Source organism: Gadus morhua, chromosome 4 (genome assembly GCF_902167405.1).
Source record: "Gadus morhua chromosome 4, gadMor3.0, whole genome shotgun sequence".
Classification (NCBI taxonomy): Eukaryota; Metazoa; Chordata; class Actinopteri; order Gadiformes; family Gadidae; genus Gadus; species Gadus morhua.
This window is the reverse complement of record NC_044051.1, coordinates 35869153-35884852: the sequence shown is the minus strand read 5'-3', so window position 1 is coordinate 35884852 and position 15700 is coordinate 35869153. Positions and strand designations below refer to the sequence as shown.

The following is a 15700-nucleotide window of genomic DNA, read 5'->3' as shown; positions in this document are numbered from 1 at the left end:
CCCAACACTCAAATGACGTTTGAGATATCTTTAACTTTCATTCTGCCTAGGCAAAACTGAATTACAGATATCTGCAATTGTCATTTAAGATGTGTGACGAGTTGAATGTCGTTTTCCGTGAAGTCATTGCAGATATCTGTAATTCAGTTTCGCCTAGTCAAAACTGAATTACAGATATCTCTAACTATCGTTTCGACTAGTCAAAACTACGTCACAGATATCTCTAACTGTCGTTTCGACTAGTCACAACTACGTAACAGATATCTTGAATGAAGTTGTTGATATCTACAATGTAAATTCCGGATAGTCAAACTTAGTTAATAAATGTCAATTCGGCTTGCCATAGACGCTGGGTGATGAACATACGACGTGATGATGTAAAAGAGACAACCATACTCAGGCCCAGTTGAGATTGCCTAGTGTGCGCACAGGCCAGCGGCACAGCAGGGGGCATCGTAGGCTACTTGATTAGGTAGCCTACAGGTGTCAAACGGACGGTACAGATGGCCTAGTGTGAGGGCGCCCTTATTAGAAGCTCCAATGGTCGACCAGCGACATCAACCTTTAAAAAATAGAGAACAACAGAACAGAAAAACAGAAGACAGAAAGCTTCTCCTCCTCCCTCCCCACTCGGTGCGGTGGCAGGAACAACTAAAGCACCACGTGGAGCCGTTTGGTTCGCTTCGGTAGTGCCGGGGAACCCTGAGGTGAGAGACAGAGAGATGGCCATATCTGACCCACGAGAACCTCGCGAGAACCCACCTTTACCGTAAAGTCTACACAACCGTGGATATTCACCGCCTTCTACCGGCGAACAACCACGCGATTGCACGTTTCTAAACGGCACCCGCTGTCAGTAGCCCACGTGTGGTAATTATGGTCGTCGTTAATTAATGAGTGGCACATGCAGGGGCGGAGTGGGGCACTAATAGCCACCGGGAGAATCCTCCCCGGTCCGTAGCACTCCCCGCACTACAGCCATCCGGAGGCGCACAGAGCTTTTGGCCGTGATATTATCTATACAATTATATTATACTATTATATATAGAACGTTATAAGACGCTGTCACCGAGTGTGAGAGGAGAGTTGACGGAGAAGATGGCGGTTGACCTAGTTTCAAAGTTTATACCGTTTATGCTCGGTAATACCGGTGTAACGTGTTGACACGACTGCTACTACATGTTCCAAATCTGTTAACATATTCTCCATCCATTAAAAGAGAAAGATCAGCTATGTCATTAATTCGTCTGAAATATACCAGCCAGCACATACACATTTGACTAGCAACTTGTGCTAGCTCCCGCCTAGCAATAATGTCAATGGTGGAGCTCTGGCTAACTGTTTTTCTGTCAATTCACCTGCACAACTCGTTAATGCCTGACTTCGGAATAAATCCGTTATTTTTGAGCACTTAGATGCATCCCCCTCCAGCATCCGCCTCTTCTTTATTCTGGCCTTTTCAGCCCCTCCTTTCTCTTTTCTCTTCTTGCCTTCCATGAGTGCCACAACAAGCAAAAGCAAGCAACCACGAACTTGCTCGCCTTCTCTGTCTGACGCGTCTTTAGGGTCATGCCATTAGACGTGGGGCCGCTCATATATTCCCCTACATTTCCGAAAATGGACTTGACCTGCAAGCTGTTTATTGGATAAACTCATTTCCCAATCCCAGGAGTCTTTGCTCCATTCTACGTCAATTCAAGAACAAACGAATTAAAGTAAACTGTAGTTCGTATTATTTATTTATGGCCATGAAAGTTCTGTAACGCCTGAATAATGAAGAATTAAGTGAAGTAAAAAAAAATTATATAAAAATAAACCATGAATGAGACATAGAGAGTAAGCAAGTGGTATAAGTATTGGTTGGATGTTCTCGAGACAAATATTGTTTATTTCGGGGAATTTCACGGAGCCTTTACGGGAATAAATTATGCTCAGGGCCGGCTTGCAGACGCCTCGCGGCCGCTCACAACTGTGGGCCGGTCCAACTGACTTCGCAGGCCGCTACACACTTGTGGGCCGGTCCACCTGGCCGTCGGCCGTCTCCCGATCGTCCCGACGGCCACTCCGCCTCTGGGCACATGGCTGTAGTTTACACCTCAGTCATGCAACAAAATGCAACCCCAAAAAAAAGAGACTCACGTCTCAGAATATTTGATAAAAAGTTAAATTACCGTAAGTGTATTAAAAAATAGTAGGATTACGGCCCACAACGAACGTTCTACCCCTCTGTGGCGATACCCGCTCCCGCCACTGGGTGTCGCTCATAACACTGATTATAGGACTGCTGCTTGCATGCACCAGGGCACAGGTAGACTATAGAAAAGGCAAGTCAAACGGCTGTTTACACAAATTGAATGTGTATGCGAGACAATACTTAACACAATCCTGTATGAGCTAGAAAGGAGAGCAGGGATAGGAGAGAGGAGGAAGAGAAGAGAGAGGAAGGAGAGAGGAGAAACTAAGATGAGAGGATGGAGAGGAGAGGAGAGTTGACAAGACAAAGTCACAGAACTCACACACATGGGGGGAATCTTTACATGAATCTTTACGTGTACATAGTCGCTGTGATCTTTGTGTATATGTGGAACACATGTTGGGTTGTTGAATGTTGGAGATTAAGTCATTGATTGGCTCATCAGCTACAAAAGTGTGCCGTTATTATGGGATTTAATCCTTCCTTGAATCCCATCATGTATAAAAGGGTTTTTAGGCAACACAGTTGTTTTTGTTTGATCCCACTGGTAACATAACTAATCTATTGAATAAACATTGTACTGAGTTTGTACCTATTCCACTGAAAATGTACCTATTCTACTGAAGCTATATTGTACTGAGTTTGAACCTATTCCACTGAATATATATTGTACAGAGAATGTATCTATTCCACTGAATACATATTGTACAGAGAATGTACCAATTCTATACTGAGTACCGACATTCTCATTGAAATATGTATTCATATTCCACTGAGAATGTAGCTATTCTACTGAATGCATACGTAATGAATACATATTGTACTGAGAATTTCACAGATATTGTCCCCATTCAACTTTTTTTTTACATTTTTATAATAATAATATATGTATATATAATAATATATAATAATCTGAAAAGTGTACAAACATTTGAATGTGCTGTTATACATTATTTGGAACAATAAATTGTTATCTTTTTGTTAAAAATATATCGATTATTTGACAAAAATGGAAATTTCACATTTTCAACATTTTACTTTACTGCAACCTTTAACCATTTTACATCATTAAACATACATTGAACCAAAGGGTATTTTAATCATTATAACGGGTTACGTTATGTTTATTTTAGTTGCTTAATGAAATGCTCCTTGTCAGATGACAACAAACAGTATAATATAAATACAGTTCCCTCAGAACTCACATAGCAGATTACACTTCATGAAACAACATAAGTTGTTGTGGTTGTTTGATTATTTTGTTATCAAACAAAGGTCCTAGTCTGATGGATTGACAGGTGAGATGATCAGGGGGGCGGAATTTGTACCTCCTTCATGTAAACATGGGCAGAGGAATGGATAGAGAGGCTCACTGAAGGTGCAGCCGGTAGCAGAGTAGAGATGAACCCTGGCTTCCACATCATAGAAGGAGACCAGACCCTCATCGTAATCAACAAACACCCCCACCTTCTGGAGCTCAGCTCTCAGAGGGAGACGGACAGCAGGGTTACCTCTAAATACCAACCCATCCTTGTTGAATTCAATAGTCCAGTAACCCCTCTCAGGGGACAATATGATCTGACCTATTCTGTTGACGGACTCTCTGGCAACACCTAAATCCCATCCAGTCTTGTCTTTAACCAGGACCTCAAAGTAAAATCTCCCTGAGGAGAAGCTCTGTCTCGTGAGAACACATACACACTGTTTAAATCTAGCAGACAGGGTTGGACAGAGAGAGATACAGAGACAGATCTGTATTTATAGGGTTACGGTAGACTGACCGAGAACACCTTGGATAATCAGTTTGTAATCACCCACGTAAAATGTTCTTGAACATAACACCTTTTTAATGCCTGATTTGTCATGAAAAGCATCAAGAGTAACGGACAACGATTGTGATGAGGAGTGTGGCTTGGTTTTCCACACTTCCACACTGACAGTTGATTATGTGTTTACAGTGTCACATAAAAATATTATGTTATTGACACATGTTGGACAGATGCTTTTTTCCATGCAGTCGCGCCGTCAGTGGAGAGTATGGAGTCACGGGATTAAATAGAGAGATTTATTTTTATTTCTATTCTAAGGAGATGTTTCTGGAGTTATAACTGAGAAATAACGCAGTTGACTTAAATTATTCTGATTACGTAGATTTAACGCATGATACGGGTTGAAATTAAATTTATGAAGGGCGATGATAAAACATAATCATTCTTCTCACTCTACAATTCTTCCGTCTAAGTATTGCCCCCCCTCCCCCCTTAGCAACACTATAATGACCATCAATATTTATCTAGATATGAGAGGACATTCTTTGGGACACATATTCACTCAACATTCCTTATTCTTTAACAAGTTTTTGCCTTCATTCAACCTAATAAAACAGGTCAAGTCAGGAGGATACCTAAAAGAAAGGTACAGGATAAGATGACACAATAGAATCACTGTATACAGCGGAATGAGGACCAACCCCCTCAGCCCCCTCTGTTGGGCACCTGAGTCGGAGCACAACTAATGTCTTTTTGTGTGTGTGTGTGTGTGTGTGTGTGTGTGTGTGTGTGTGTGTGTGTGTGTGTGTGTGTGTGTGTGTGTGTGTGTGTGTGTGTGTGTGTGTGGTGTGTAACATATATAGAGAGATGAGGGTTGTTTGACCAAAGCCAGCTCCCTAAATGTGGAATTGAACGGATTCTTTATTTAGTTCATGTTTTAGTTTTCTTTCTGTATGTTTTGTTTCCATCACGGGGTTAGGGTTAGGGTTAGGCGCTGAACGCTGGTCATCGTTCCTCTCCAGGCTATAAAGTTATTCTATTGGCTCATCTTATTTTCGACCTTTCTCAAAAACTTGACTTGTTTGATTAAGTTGAATAAAGGCAAAAATATGTCGAACAATAAGGAATATTGATTGAATACGTTTCCCAAAGTGTGTGCGTGTGCGCGCGCGTGTTTATGAGAAATACTTTTACCAGCAGGGGGTGCACTAGTACGTCAAACGGGCAAATTTTCCAAGAGCAAAAGGAAATCCCCCACTGACCAGACTGTATCGCTGTCTGCTGCTCTCTCAGTACTGCTGATCGTGTGTGCACTGTGCGCGTGCACATCGGGGAAAGTTCCTACAGCAGCGTAGCGCCAATAAACAGCTCTTTGCTCTCTGTCCGTTTCTGTTGAAAATCGGATCGGGGTAGAATAGAAAGTATTCGGGGAAGCCCCGGATACCCGGATAGATCAACACCGGTTAATCACGGTTGCAGTCGCAAATCCCCACTAAATCCCCCCAATGTCTCTCGTTTTGCACCGGCTCTCTTAACTCCAGAGAGAAGAGAACACACATCAACGCATTTGAAGAGGCCGACACAATGCATTAATGCAGTACTGCCACGTGCCGTGGGGGCGGAGCTACGTATTAGGGGCGAGGAGAGGAGGGGACATTATGTTGAAGAAACGAAACCTAAGATTCATAGAAACCAAAGCAACCGACGTAGAAGCTGTTCTCTCGTTCAGGAGAAAATAAATCGCATTTTGGAGAAAATAGTCTCACGGAATGAAACAGTAATAAGGTGAGTATAGCAGCACAACTTTGAGAAAAGTTGAAGACACTTTTGCCGTGATGAAATTAAGAAAATAATGGGATTGCTCCTAAACCTTGTCGTCTGTGTCTAGGAATGGCCTCTGCTAACACTTCCTGGTCTGAGGAGAACTTTTCATGTTCCATCTGTCTGGATGTATTCAGCAGCCCAGTTTCCACACCATGTGGACACAACTTCTGCAGAACGTGTATTACAAAGTTCTGGGATGAACAAGTCCAGTTCAAATGTCCTGTTTGCAATGAGCTTTTCCACACAAAACCGGATTTACGTGTCAATATCCTTGTATCAGAGATGGCAGCTCAGTTTAGAACGTCCGTACGAGTAAAAGAGCAGCCTTGTGTTCTACCAGCAGAAGTTCCCTGTGACGTCTGTACTGGGACCCAGCTGAAGGCTGTGAAGTCCTGCCTAGAGTGTTTTATGTCTTTCTGCCAAACCCACCTGGAGCCACATCAGAGAGTCACAGTCTTAAAGAAACATCGGCTGGACGAGCCTATGGATCGTCTGGAAGACAGGATGTGTAAGATACACAACCGACTTCTGGAGCTCTTCTGCCAGACTGAACAGGTGTGTGTGTGTCAGTTCTGCACATTGACGGACCACAAGTCCCATCCTGTTGTACCTCTAAAGGAGGAATATGAAGTGAAGACAGCCCAGCTGGGGAAAATAGAGGCTGAAGTTCAGCAGATGATCGAGGAGAGACTAAATAATATTCAGGAGATTAAAGACACAGTTAAACGCAGCAAAGCAGATACAGACAGAGAGATAGCTGATGGTGTGCAGGTCATCAACGACCTGATGCGCTGCATTGAAAAGTGCCAGGAGGATCTCAACCAAATGGTTAAAGAGAGACTGAAATCCACAGAGAAACAAGCTGAAGGCCTCATCAAAGAGCTAGAGCAGGAGATAGAAGATCTGACCAATAGAAGCTCAGAGGTGAAGCAGCTCTCACACACTAAAGACCACCTCCACTTCCTCCAGGCCTTCAGATGCCTGAAGAATCCTCCACCCACCAGGGATTGGACTAGGGTGGAGGTCCGTCCTCCGTCATACGTAGGGACCTTGAGGAGATCCCTGGATCAGCTGGAGGAGACACTGAGCATGGAGATGAAGAAGCTGCGTGATGCTGAACTGAAGAGGGTCCAGCAGTATGAAGTAGATGTGACTCTAGATCCTGATACAGCTCAGCCCAGGCTCATTGTGTCTGAGGATGGGAAACAAGTACATGATGGAGGTGTAGTGAAGATACTCCCAGACAACCCTAATAGATTTACCCAGCATATATTTGTTCTCACGAGGCAGAGCTTCTCCTCAGGGATATTTTATTTTGAGGTCCAGGTTAAAGACAAGAATGGATGGTGTTTAGGAGTGGCCAGAGAGTCAATCAACAGAATAGGTAAGATTATAGAGACCCCTGAGACGGGTTTCTGGAATATTTTTTACTACAAGGATGGCTTGGTATTTAGAGATAACCCTGCAGTCCGTCTCCCTCTGAGAGCTGAGCTCCAGAAGGTGGGGGTGTTTGTCGATTATGATGAGGGTCTGGTCTCCTTCTATGATGTGGAAGCCAGGGTTCATATCTACTCTGCTACTGGCTGCACCTTTACTGAGCCTCTCTATCCAATCCTCTGCCCACTCTGCCATGATTATGAAGGTATCAACTCCGCCCCCCTCATCATCTCACCTGTCAATCAAACCGACTAGGACATTTGTTTAAAAACAAAATGAACAAACCACCAACGTTTCTTGAATTAGAATCTCTACTATGTAAGATCTGAGAGAACTGTTTTAGTGTTTTTTCCGCTGTCCTTTAGCAAGGATAAATTCACTATGGAAATAACCCTGACAGTTATAAAATATAACCCATACAAGTTTAGATTACATATACTATATTGATCAATGTCTGATTGACAGAATGTTTTTATGCAACAACAGCAACAATTTAAAATGTTTGCGGGCAAGTAGAACATTATGAATGATAACATAATCAAATGTTTGTACACTTTCTATTTCAATAAAATTGTGCAATCAGTAAAATGGAGTAATTTTCTGTGGAATAGATACATTCTTACCCTCCCTCACTCTCTCCTTCTCCTTCCCTCCCTCTCTCTTTCTCTCTCTCTCTCTCTCCCACCTTCTCTCTCTACATCCTCTCTCTCCCTCCCCCTCCCTCTCTCCCTCCCTCTCTCCTACAGTGAAGCTGATCAATGTCTCTGTGTCTTCCAATCTAAATGTTTAGTTAGTGTTCATATCGCTATAAATGTAATGATATAAAATTGCAAATGATTACAGCGACTGGAAAATGTAGACTTTGTGAAGTGTAAATTTAGCTGAAAATCCAGTTTTTTAAACAAAAAGTTTGTATACCGTATACCCAGTGCTTAATTTGTCAAGTGGGAGCTCCCGGAGCGCTGAGGACGAGTAGAAAAAAAGCGGCGGGGGGGGGGGGGGGTGTTTCAACATCGCAAGAAATTAGCCTACTAAAGCCTCGTGAATGGGGATGTACGCAGAAAAAATAGTAAACATATGTTAGGTTGGAGAGACACACAGCCACACGTTATAAAGTTTACCGTTGTTTACTAACAGTTGAGGAATATGTCATGCACTCGCAGGTGCGTCATTGAGTCATTGTATTCTCAACACAACAAAATACACCAAGTCCTTAAATGGATCTCCGTCGCATCAAAAGATGAAAACAAATAGATAGGCTACCTCATAGATTATAGTAGGCCTAGTTAGAACAGCAATCTGGCATGACAACTTGGCCACGTTAACAAATAGATACATATTATCAACCAGAACAATACCAGAATACCACAAAAACCATAATAATAATAAAGTTCACTACTTTCGCTAACTCCTCGCAGATTTATCACACATCACTCAACCGACTCGCGTCACTCCAAGTCCAACCTCTCTTGCTGCACATCTGAACAAAACACACACATGCACACAGTATTAGCCCCTCACACACACACTCAAGATCCAGCTGGCGGAGCGCGCGTCAGAGCTTCCGGAGCGCGCTCCCCCTTGCTCCCCCTCAAATTAAGCACTGCGTATACCACATTATGAATGACAACACAATAACATGTTTGTAAACTTTCTTGACTACCAATTCAAATTGACAAAAGTAGAATGGGGCATATCCTGTGGAAAAGGAACATTCTCTACAATATGTATTGAGTGGAATAGCTACACTCTCAATGAATAATACCTTCCTCCCCTCCCTCCCTTCACTGAAGGAGAGAGGGAGAGACTCCCTCTCTCCTTCAGTGAAGCTGACTGTCATTGATGCGTGTCTCTGTGAGGAGATCCCTGCTGACGTCCAGGCTCAGTGGACGCAGACTGGCTATAGAGCCAGGCCGTCACAGGCAGACCTGGCTACCCAGAGGAGACCGGCTGGGTCCATTCTGTCCCCAGGAGAGGGAGACAGAAGACCACTTCCTACTGCAATGTATGAGGGACAGGGAACTAAGAGGTCAATGCTTTATTACATCCTACACATCCAGAATTCATTCAACATCCCTGCCGTCAGAAACTGCTGTGAGGGGAGAAGGACAGAGGCGTAGCACTGCCTGCTAGATCCATGGACGCTACAAGAGATTCAGTTTGACTGCCGACTAATTTGGTATGTAATGGATTCATTGTGAGTGGTGTTCATTTATATGATCATTCAAGTGTTGGTAACTATTAGTTCTCCCATAAAGACTCGATCACCGATAAGTATGAACAGGATTTATTTAAATAACGACATGGGAATATTTTGCATGGTAAATCTTTGGCATGAGCCTCGTCACTGATCCAGGGTGACGTGCGGACTCGGCGTATCCTGCCAGGACTAGCAGGGGCGGAGCCTTCCCCAAAAGAGAGGACGTAGGCCTTCGCCAGAAGTAGGAGATACCTCGGCATGTCCTGCCGGGACTGGCAGGGGCGGAGCCGACCCCAAAAATAGAATAGCGAAAGGGGGTAATGAGACCATACATACCCGCGTAGAAGAAGTGGACAAGGATCTATACTGCTTCTGGAAGATAAAAGGCATACCCAATATACGACATATTAAGAGTCAATCATACATACCATAAAACGATAAGCTTAAGACCGTCAGCGAGATCGATGAATCACGTAAAAGCAGTCGACTTAAAATACCTCAGCGAGATCAATTAAAATTTAGAGCACTCTGCAGCTGTTACGCAGCGAGCCACGAGTGCTTTCGTGCTGTACCAACTGCCGTGGTCGATTCACTCTCCGGGGTCGCTGCGTGACCTGAGTGCTTTCACGTTGAACCACCGATGTGGTCAACGAACTCACGAGTGCCCTTGATGTGCCACCGACGTGGTCACGCACTCACCGGTGTTGCTGCATCAAATATTGTGAAGTTCCGTGTTGAACACCGACGTGGTCAACGAAATCACGAGTGCCCTTGCTGTGCCACCGACGTGGTCACGCACTCACCGGTGTTGCTGCAGCAAATATTGTGAACTTCCGTGTTAAACACTGACGTGGTCAATGAACTCCGAGTGCCCTGCACTTGAGCTTTTGATATTATGCCACCGACGTGGTAATTAAATTTGCATGTGCCTGAGTAGTGCCCACCGACGTGGTCAACGCACTACCAGGGTTGCTGCAGCGAACGTGGAGTTCTGTGTTGTACCGCACCGACGTGCGCAACGAACTCACGAGTGCTTGAGTTGTTCCCACCGACGTGGGCAACGCACTCACCGGGGTTACTGCAGTCAAACCATGAGTACTAGATAACGTGCCACCGACGTGGTCATACTCACGAGTGCCCTTGATGTGCCACCGACGTGGTCACGCACTCACCGGGGTTGCCGCTGCAACCTTGAGTTTTAATTTCCTATTTTACGCCACTGACGTGACAGCGAACTCAAGAGTGTTTTCTAGATGATCCACCGACGTGGTCACACTCGCCGGGGTTGCTGCAGGTTAACCTGAGTTATGAAACCGAATTTTGCTTTATGAATTTAGTACCTGATAACCACCACCACCAGTAGTTGCAAATAATGTCGCTTTTAGCAACGAAAATAATGACAAAATATCGTCATCACGAACCTTTATCGCGTGAGAAAGAAAAACAAACAAACAAACAAACAAAAAACAAACAGGACGCAACGTGCATGCTGGGCGTGTGACAATAACTGTAGTTAAATACATAGTGCAATATATTTCGATAACACTAGAAAGAATATAGACGTACCTAAAACGAATAGACTAAAATAACAGCTAGACACTAAGACTAGAATAACCCTGGAATGGAAACAGGCCGCCAGAATAGTGTTGCTTTTGGCAATGAAAATTATGACTAAGAGTCGTCATCAACAAGCCTTTATCGCGTGAGAAAAACGAGACTGGACGTAACGTGGATGCTGGGCGTGTGACAATAGCTTTGATTAAAAGCATAGTACAATATAGTTGGCGAATAAAACAAGACTAAAAAGTGTTTTACGAAAATAAGACTGCTAAAATGTCTCTTCATTTTCGTTGACCTAAACTAGGCGATAAAGACTTATAACGTTATTTTGTTCAACTGGAACTTCAACTATTCCAGACATAACATCAATTTTCAACCGTTTACCTTATTTAACAAAACTACGCACTTGTAACTTCGATAATATCTAAATGTAATTACGATAACACTGGAAAGAGTATGAATGTAACTAAAACTAATAAAAACTAAAATGACAGCTTGACACAAGACTAGACTAACACTAGAAAGGAACAGGCCGCCAAAAACAGCTATGGTTGCAAACGTGTAAAACCTGTCTTAACCGACGTTAGAGAGCATCGTGTGCGCTTGAAGAAAGAACCTTGAACTCGACCGGATGTAGGACGTTGAGTACTGTGTTGTACCGCACCGACGTGTGCAACAAACTCACGAGTGCCTGAGTTGTGCCCCAATTGTGCGTTGACATGGTCAACGCACTCACCGGGGTTACTGCAGTCAACCCTGAGTAATAGATAACGTGCCACCGACGTGGTCATAGTTACGAGTGCCCGAGTTTTTACCGCTGCGCTTTGGCCAACGCACTCACCGGGGTCCCCGCTGCGAACCTTGAGTTTTATTTTTTCCATGATATGCCACCAACGTGACACCGAACTCAAGAGTGTTTTCTAGATGATCCACCGACGTGGTCAAACTTGCCGGGGTTGCTGCAGGTTAACCTTGAGTTATATAGCCAAATTTTGCTTTATGAGTTTAGTACCTGATAACCACCACCACCACCAGTAGTTGCAAATAGTGTTGCTTTTGACACCAAAAATTATGACTAAATGTCGTCATCAACGAACCTTTATCGCGTGAGGAGAACAATGCTGGTCATATGACAATAACTATAATTAAATACGTAGTGCAATGTTGTTGGCGAATACAAACGAGACTGAAAGTGTTTTACAAAATAAGACTGCTAAAATGTCTTCATTTCCGTTGACCTAAACTAGGCGATAAACTGTAATACGTTATTTTGTCCAACTGGAACTTCAACTGTTGAGACATAACGACATCAATTTTCGACCGTTTACCTTATTTAACAAATCTACGCACTTGTATCTTTGATAATACCTAAACGGAATTTCGATATCACTGGAAAGAGTATGAACGTGACTAAACTAATAAAAAACAAAAATGACACCTTGACACCAAGACTAAAACTAGAATGGAAACAGGCCGCCAAAAACAGCTGTAGTAGCAAACGTGATAAACCTGCCTTAACCGACGTTAGAGCATCGTGTGCGCTTGGAGGAAGAACCATGAATTCAACCGGATGTAGGATTCGTAAGCTGTGGAAGACCGCCTTCCCAGCCGTTTGATAGACGCGACCGGCAACCCTTGTTCAGCGGCTGTGGTTGCCGCTCCAATCCGGGAGGAGTGGCCAGTGTAGACAGTGGCGCCTCCAGAAGATTATTCCAGGGGTGGCCAATGGGGGCCACAGCAAATCTATAAACATCCCGGGCAGCGATTGTTGGCCGGGGGGGGGGGGGGGGGGACTACGTTATAATATAATCTAGACTACATTATATATTTTAAATAAATATGCATTATAAAAATTGCCTTAGGGGTGGCAAAGAATGATTTTGGGGTGGCAGTAGCCACCCCTCGCCACCCCATGGTGGCGCCACTGAGTGTAGAGGGGAGATGGTAGGCCGCACCCTTCTACCACCGTCGCGAGATGGACTCTGAACCACCCTTGAGGCATTGGCAGGCCGCAAATAAACAGGTGATTCGGGGACGTGCATTGCCGAAGCTTGAGATAAAGGAACATGGAAGCGTAAGGACAGAGAGTTGTTGATTCTTGAAATGATAATAGTAACAGCTGCTCCTAGGCTATCGCTTTTAGATGGAAAAATGCCTTGTGGCATTTTTGGCAAAAGGCCCCGTGTAGGGGCAAAAGGCCCCGTGTAGGGGAAAAAGTCTGAGTAGGAGACGTGTACGCATTTGCGCATAAACGCAAGAACGCGTAAACCCGTAAACCCGTAGAACGCGTAAACCCGTAGAACGCGTACACGCGTAAACCCGCAGAACGCGTAAACCCGTAGAACGCGTAAACTCGTAAACCCGTAGAACGCGTAAACCCGTAGAACGCATGAACCCGTAGAACGCATGAACCCGTAGAACGCATGAACCCGTAGAACGCATGAACCCGTAGAACGCTGTGAGAAACACCGTCTCGAGTAATATGTTAAAATAAGGATGAAATCTCCCAGAGAGCACACTAATCTATTCAAAATATCGAGTGTGAGTTGGAGTGGCCAACACACATAAATAATTGTAATACACCAAAATTGTTAACTGTCATACATAGCTAAACAAGCAAATGAAAAATTAAATACCCCGTGTAGGTGAAAAGTCTGAGTAGGAGACATGTATGCATGGACGCATGAACGCATGAACCCGAGAACGCATGAACCCGAGAACGCTGTGAGAAACACCGTCTCGAGTAATATGTTAAAATAAGGATGAAATCTCCCAGCTCTGAGAGAGCACACTAATCTATTTGAAATATCGAGAGTTGGAGTGGCCTACACGCGTAAATAATTGTAATACACCAACATTGTTAACTGTCATACATAGCTAAACGAGCAAATGAAAAATTAAATACCAACGCGACTGAAGCTATTAACAATAAGACTATAAATAATAATATAAAATTATACCATAATGTACCTGTTCTTTGTCTTTGGATCTTTTGAATAAATTGATCGATATGTGAATCGCATCGCGAGCAGAGGAACGTGAGAGTTAGTGAGCAGCAGCTGAACCAATCTAAAAGTCCCTTCGTCAATAAAAACCTTAGTGATATTCAGTTACCACAGTGCCTAAAACCCATCAACTTCATTCATGTTAAAGTGAAAAACCTCAGACACAAGAAGTTAACCGAACAGTACACTAGGCCCTCTCGAATGCCAGGCCGAAACAACATGTCTCGCTACGACTCCTTTCAGCTGCCCACCCCTCCTTCTCCAGCAAAAAGTAATAACAGAAAACGGCTAATAAAACGCTTGAGGTGGCATTATGAAGAGAAAACTTACACATTTTTTAGTACACGGTATAAAGATAATTATGAACCTTTGATTGCGAACGTAGAGTTCTGTGTTGTACCACACCGACGTGTGCAACGAACTCACCGAATTCAACCGGATGTAAAATCCGTATGCTGTGGAAGACCACCTTCCCAGCCGTTTTGACGCTGCTTTGTTATCGCAAAACATGGTTATACGTTACCGCCGCCATGCTTTGCCCCACAGAACGCTAGCTGCTACGATAGGGTAAAGCTCGAACAGCGCAGACGACTCGACCCGAGGGCAAACGTGCCAGCTTCGACTGGCCATCTCTCAGCAAACCATTGCCCTTGGAAGAAACCCCCTAACCCGACCGAGGGAGCCGCATCCTGAAGCTGGACTGGTAGAGCTGTGAGAGAGAATACGCTGCGGGGGCTAACGCGGGGACTGCAATAGCCATGGTAGCAGGGCACGTGCCAGGTGCGTAGCCTGTGAAGGCGGAGGAAGCCGAGGCTGATGGTTGCTGGAAGTAGAAAGGCGCCGTGGCGACTGACGACAGCGGGTTGGGGGCCTGGACCCGTCCGGGAGTTCCGCATGGTGTTTCGACGGCGTCCATCCTGGCGCCAAATGCTTTGCACCAACTCGGCGAGGGTTTGTAGAACCAGGCAGATGTCCGTGTTGGGAACTTCTTGGTGGTGTTGTTGAGGATACCGGGGACCGAAATTAACGGCTTTCTGCGCTCACTTGCCCGGACCAGAAGTAGTAGGCCGACCAGCACGAATCCAAAGTTATGACCTCTTGGTGTGTATTAACCAACGTAGCAACTAAGCGACGAGATATGCGAGATAATCAGAAGCACAGTAAAGCAGCAGCATGCGTCGAACGAAGACCTGAGCAGCAAAGACATATGTTAGACTACTCTTTATAGAGCAGGTGTAGGCAGGTGATTGGTAGCTGGTGATTGGTGATTGGCGGCCAGCCGCGCGTGATTTGAGTCCTCCTGGTAGAACTACCAGCAAGCTTAACATTTGTTGTTTTGTTCTGTTTGTCAAATGGTTTTGCAAGAGTGTTTCAACATTCATGTCAATCAAGAGAATTGAGTTGAATGGAGAAAGTGAGAGATTAATATATATAAAGATGGAGGGAAAGAGATTACGAAATGTGGTGAGGGAGAATGAAAGAAGATGAAAGAAATTAAGGAGATATTGACAAAGAGGACGAGAGATACAGAAAGAATATTAGGACGAGATACAGAAAGCAGATTAGAGACAGAGATGGAGACACAGACCGAACACTGGGGGAGAGAGGAACGATATATACAGCGAGAGAGAGGGAGAGAGAATGAGGGACGAAGGGAGAGAGAGCGAGGGAGAATAAGGAGAATGAAGCTATTCCTCAGAAAATTAGCCAA

The 15700-nt window shown here is 44.3% G+C and overlaps 1 protein-coding gene across 1 annotated transcript; it reads left to right on the top strand.

The window, feature by feature from the left end:
- The first annotated feature begins 5639 nt into the window (after positions 1-5639).
- On the top strand, positions 5640-7812 carry LOC115542308 (E3 ubiquitin-protein ligase TRIM39-like). The gene is made up of 2 exons (XM_030354556.1): positions 5640-5748; positions 5852-7812. The coding sequence occupies exon 2, from the start codon at positions 5854-5856 to the stop codon at positions 7477-7479; it is 1626 nt and encodes a 541-aa protein (XP_030210416.1). The 5' UTR covers positions 5640-5748; positions 5852-5853; the 3' UTR covers positions 7480-7812.
- The last annotated feature ends 7888 nt before the right edge of the window (positions 7813-15700 follow it).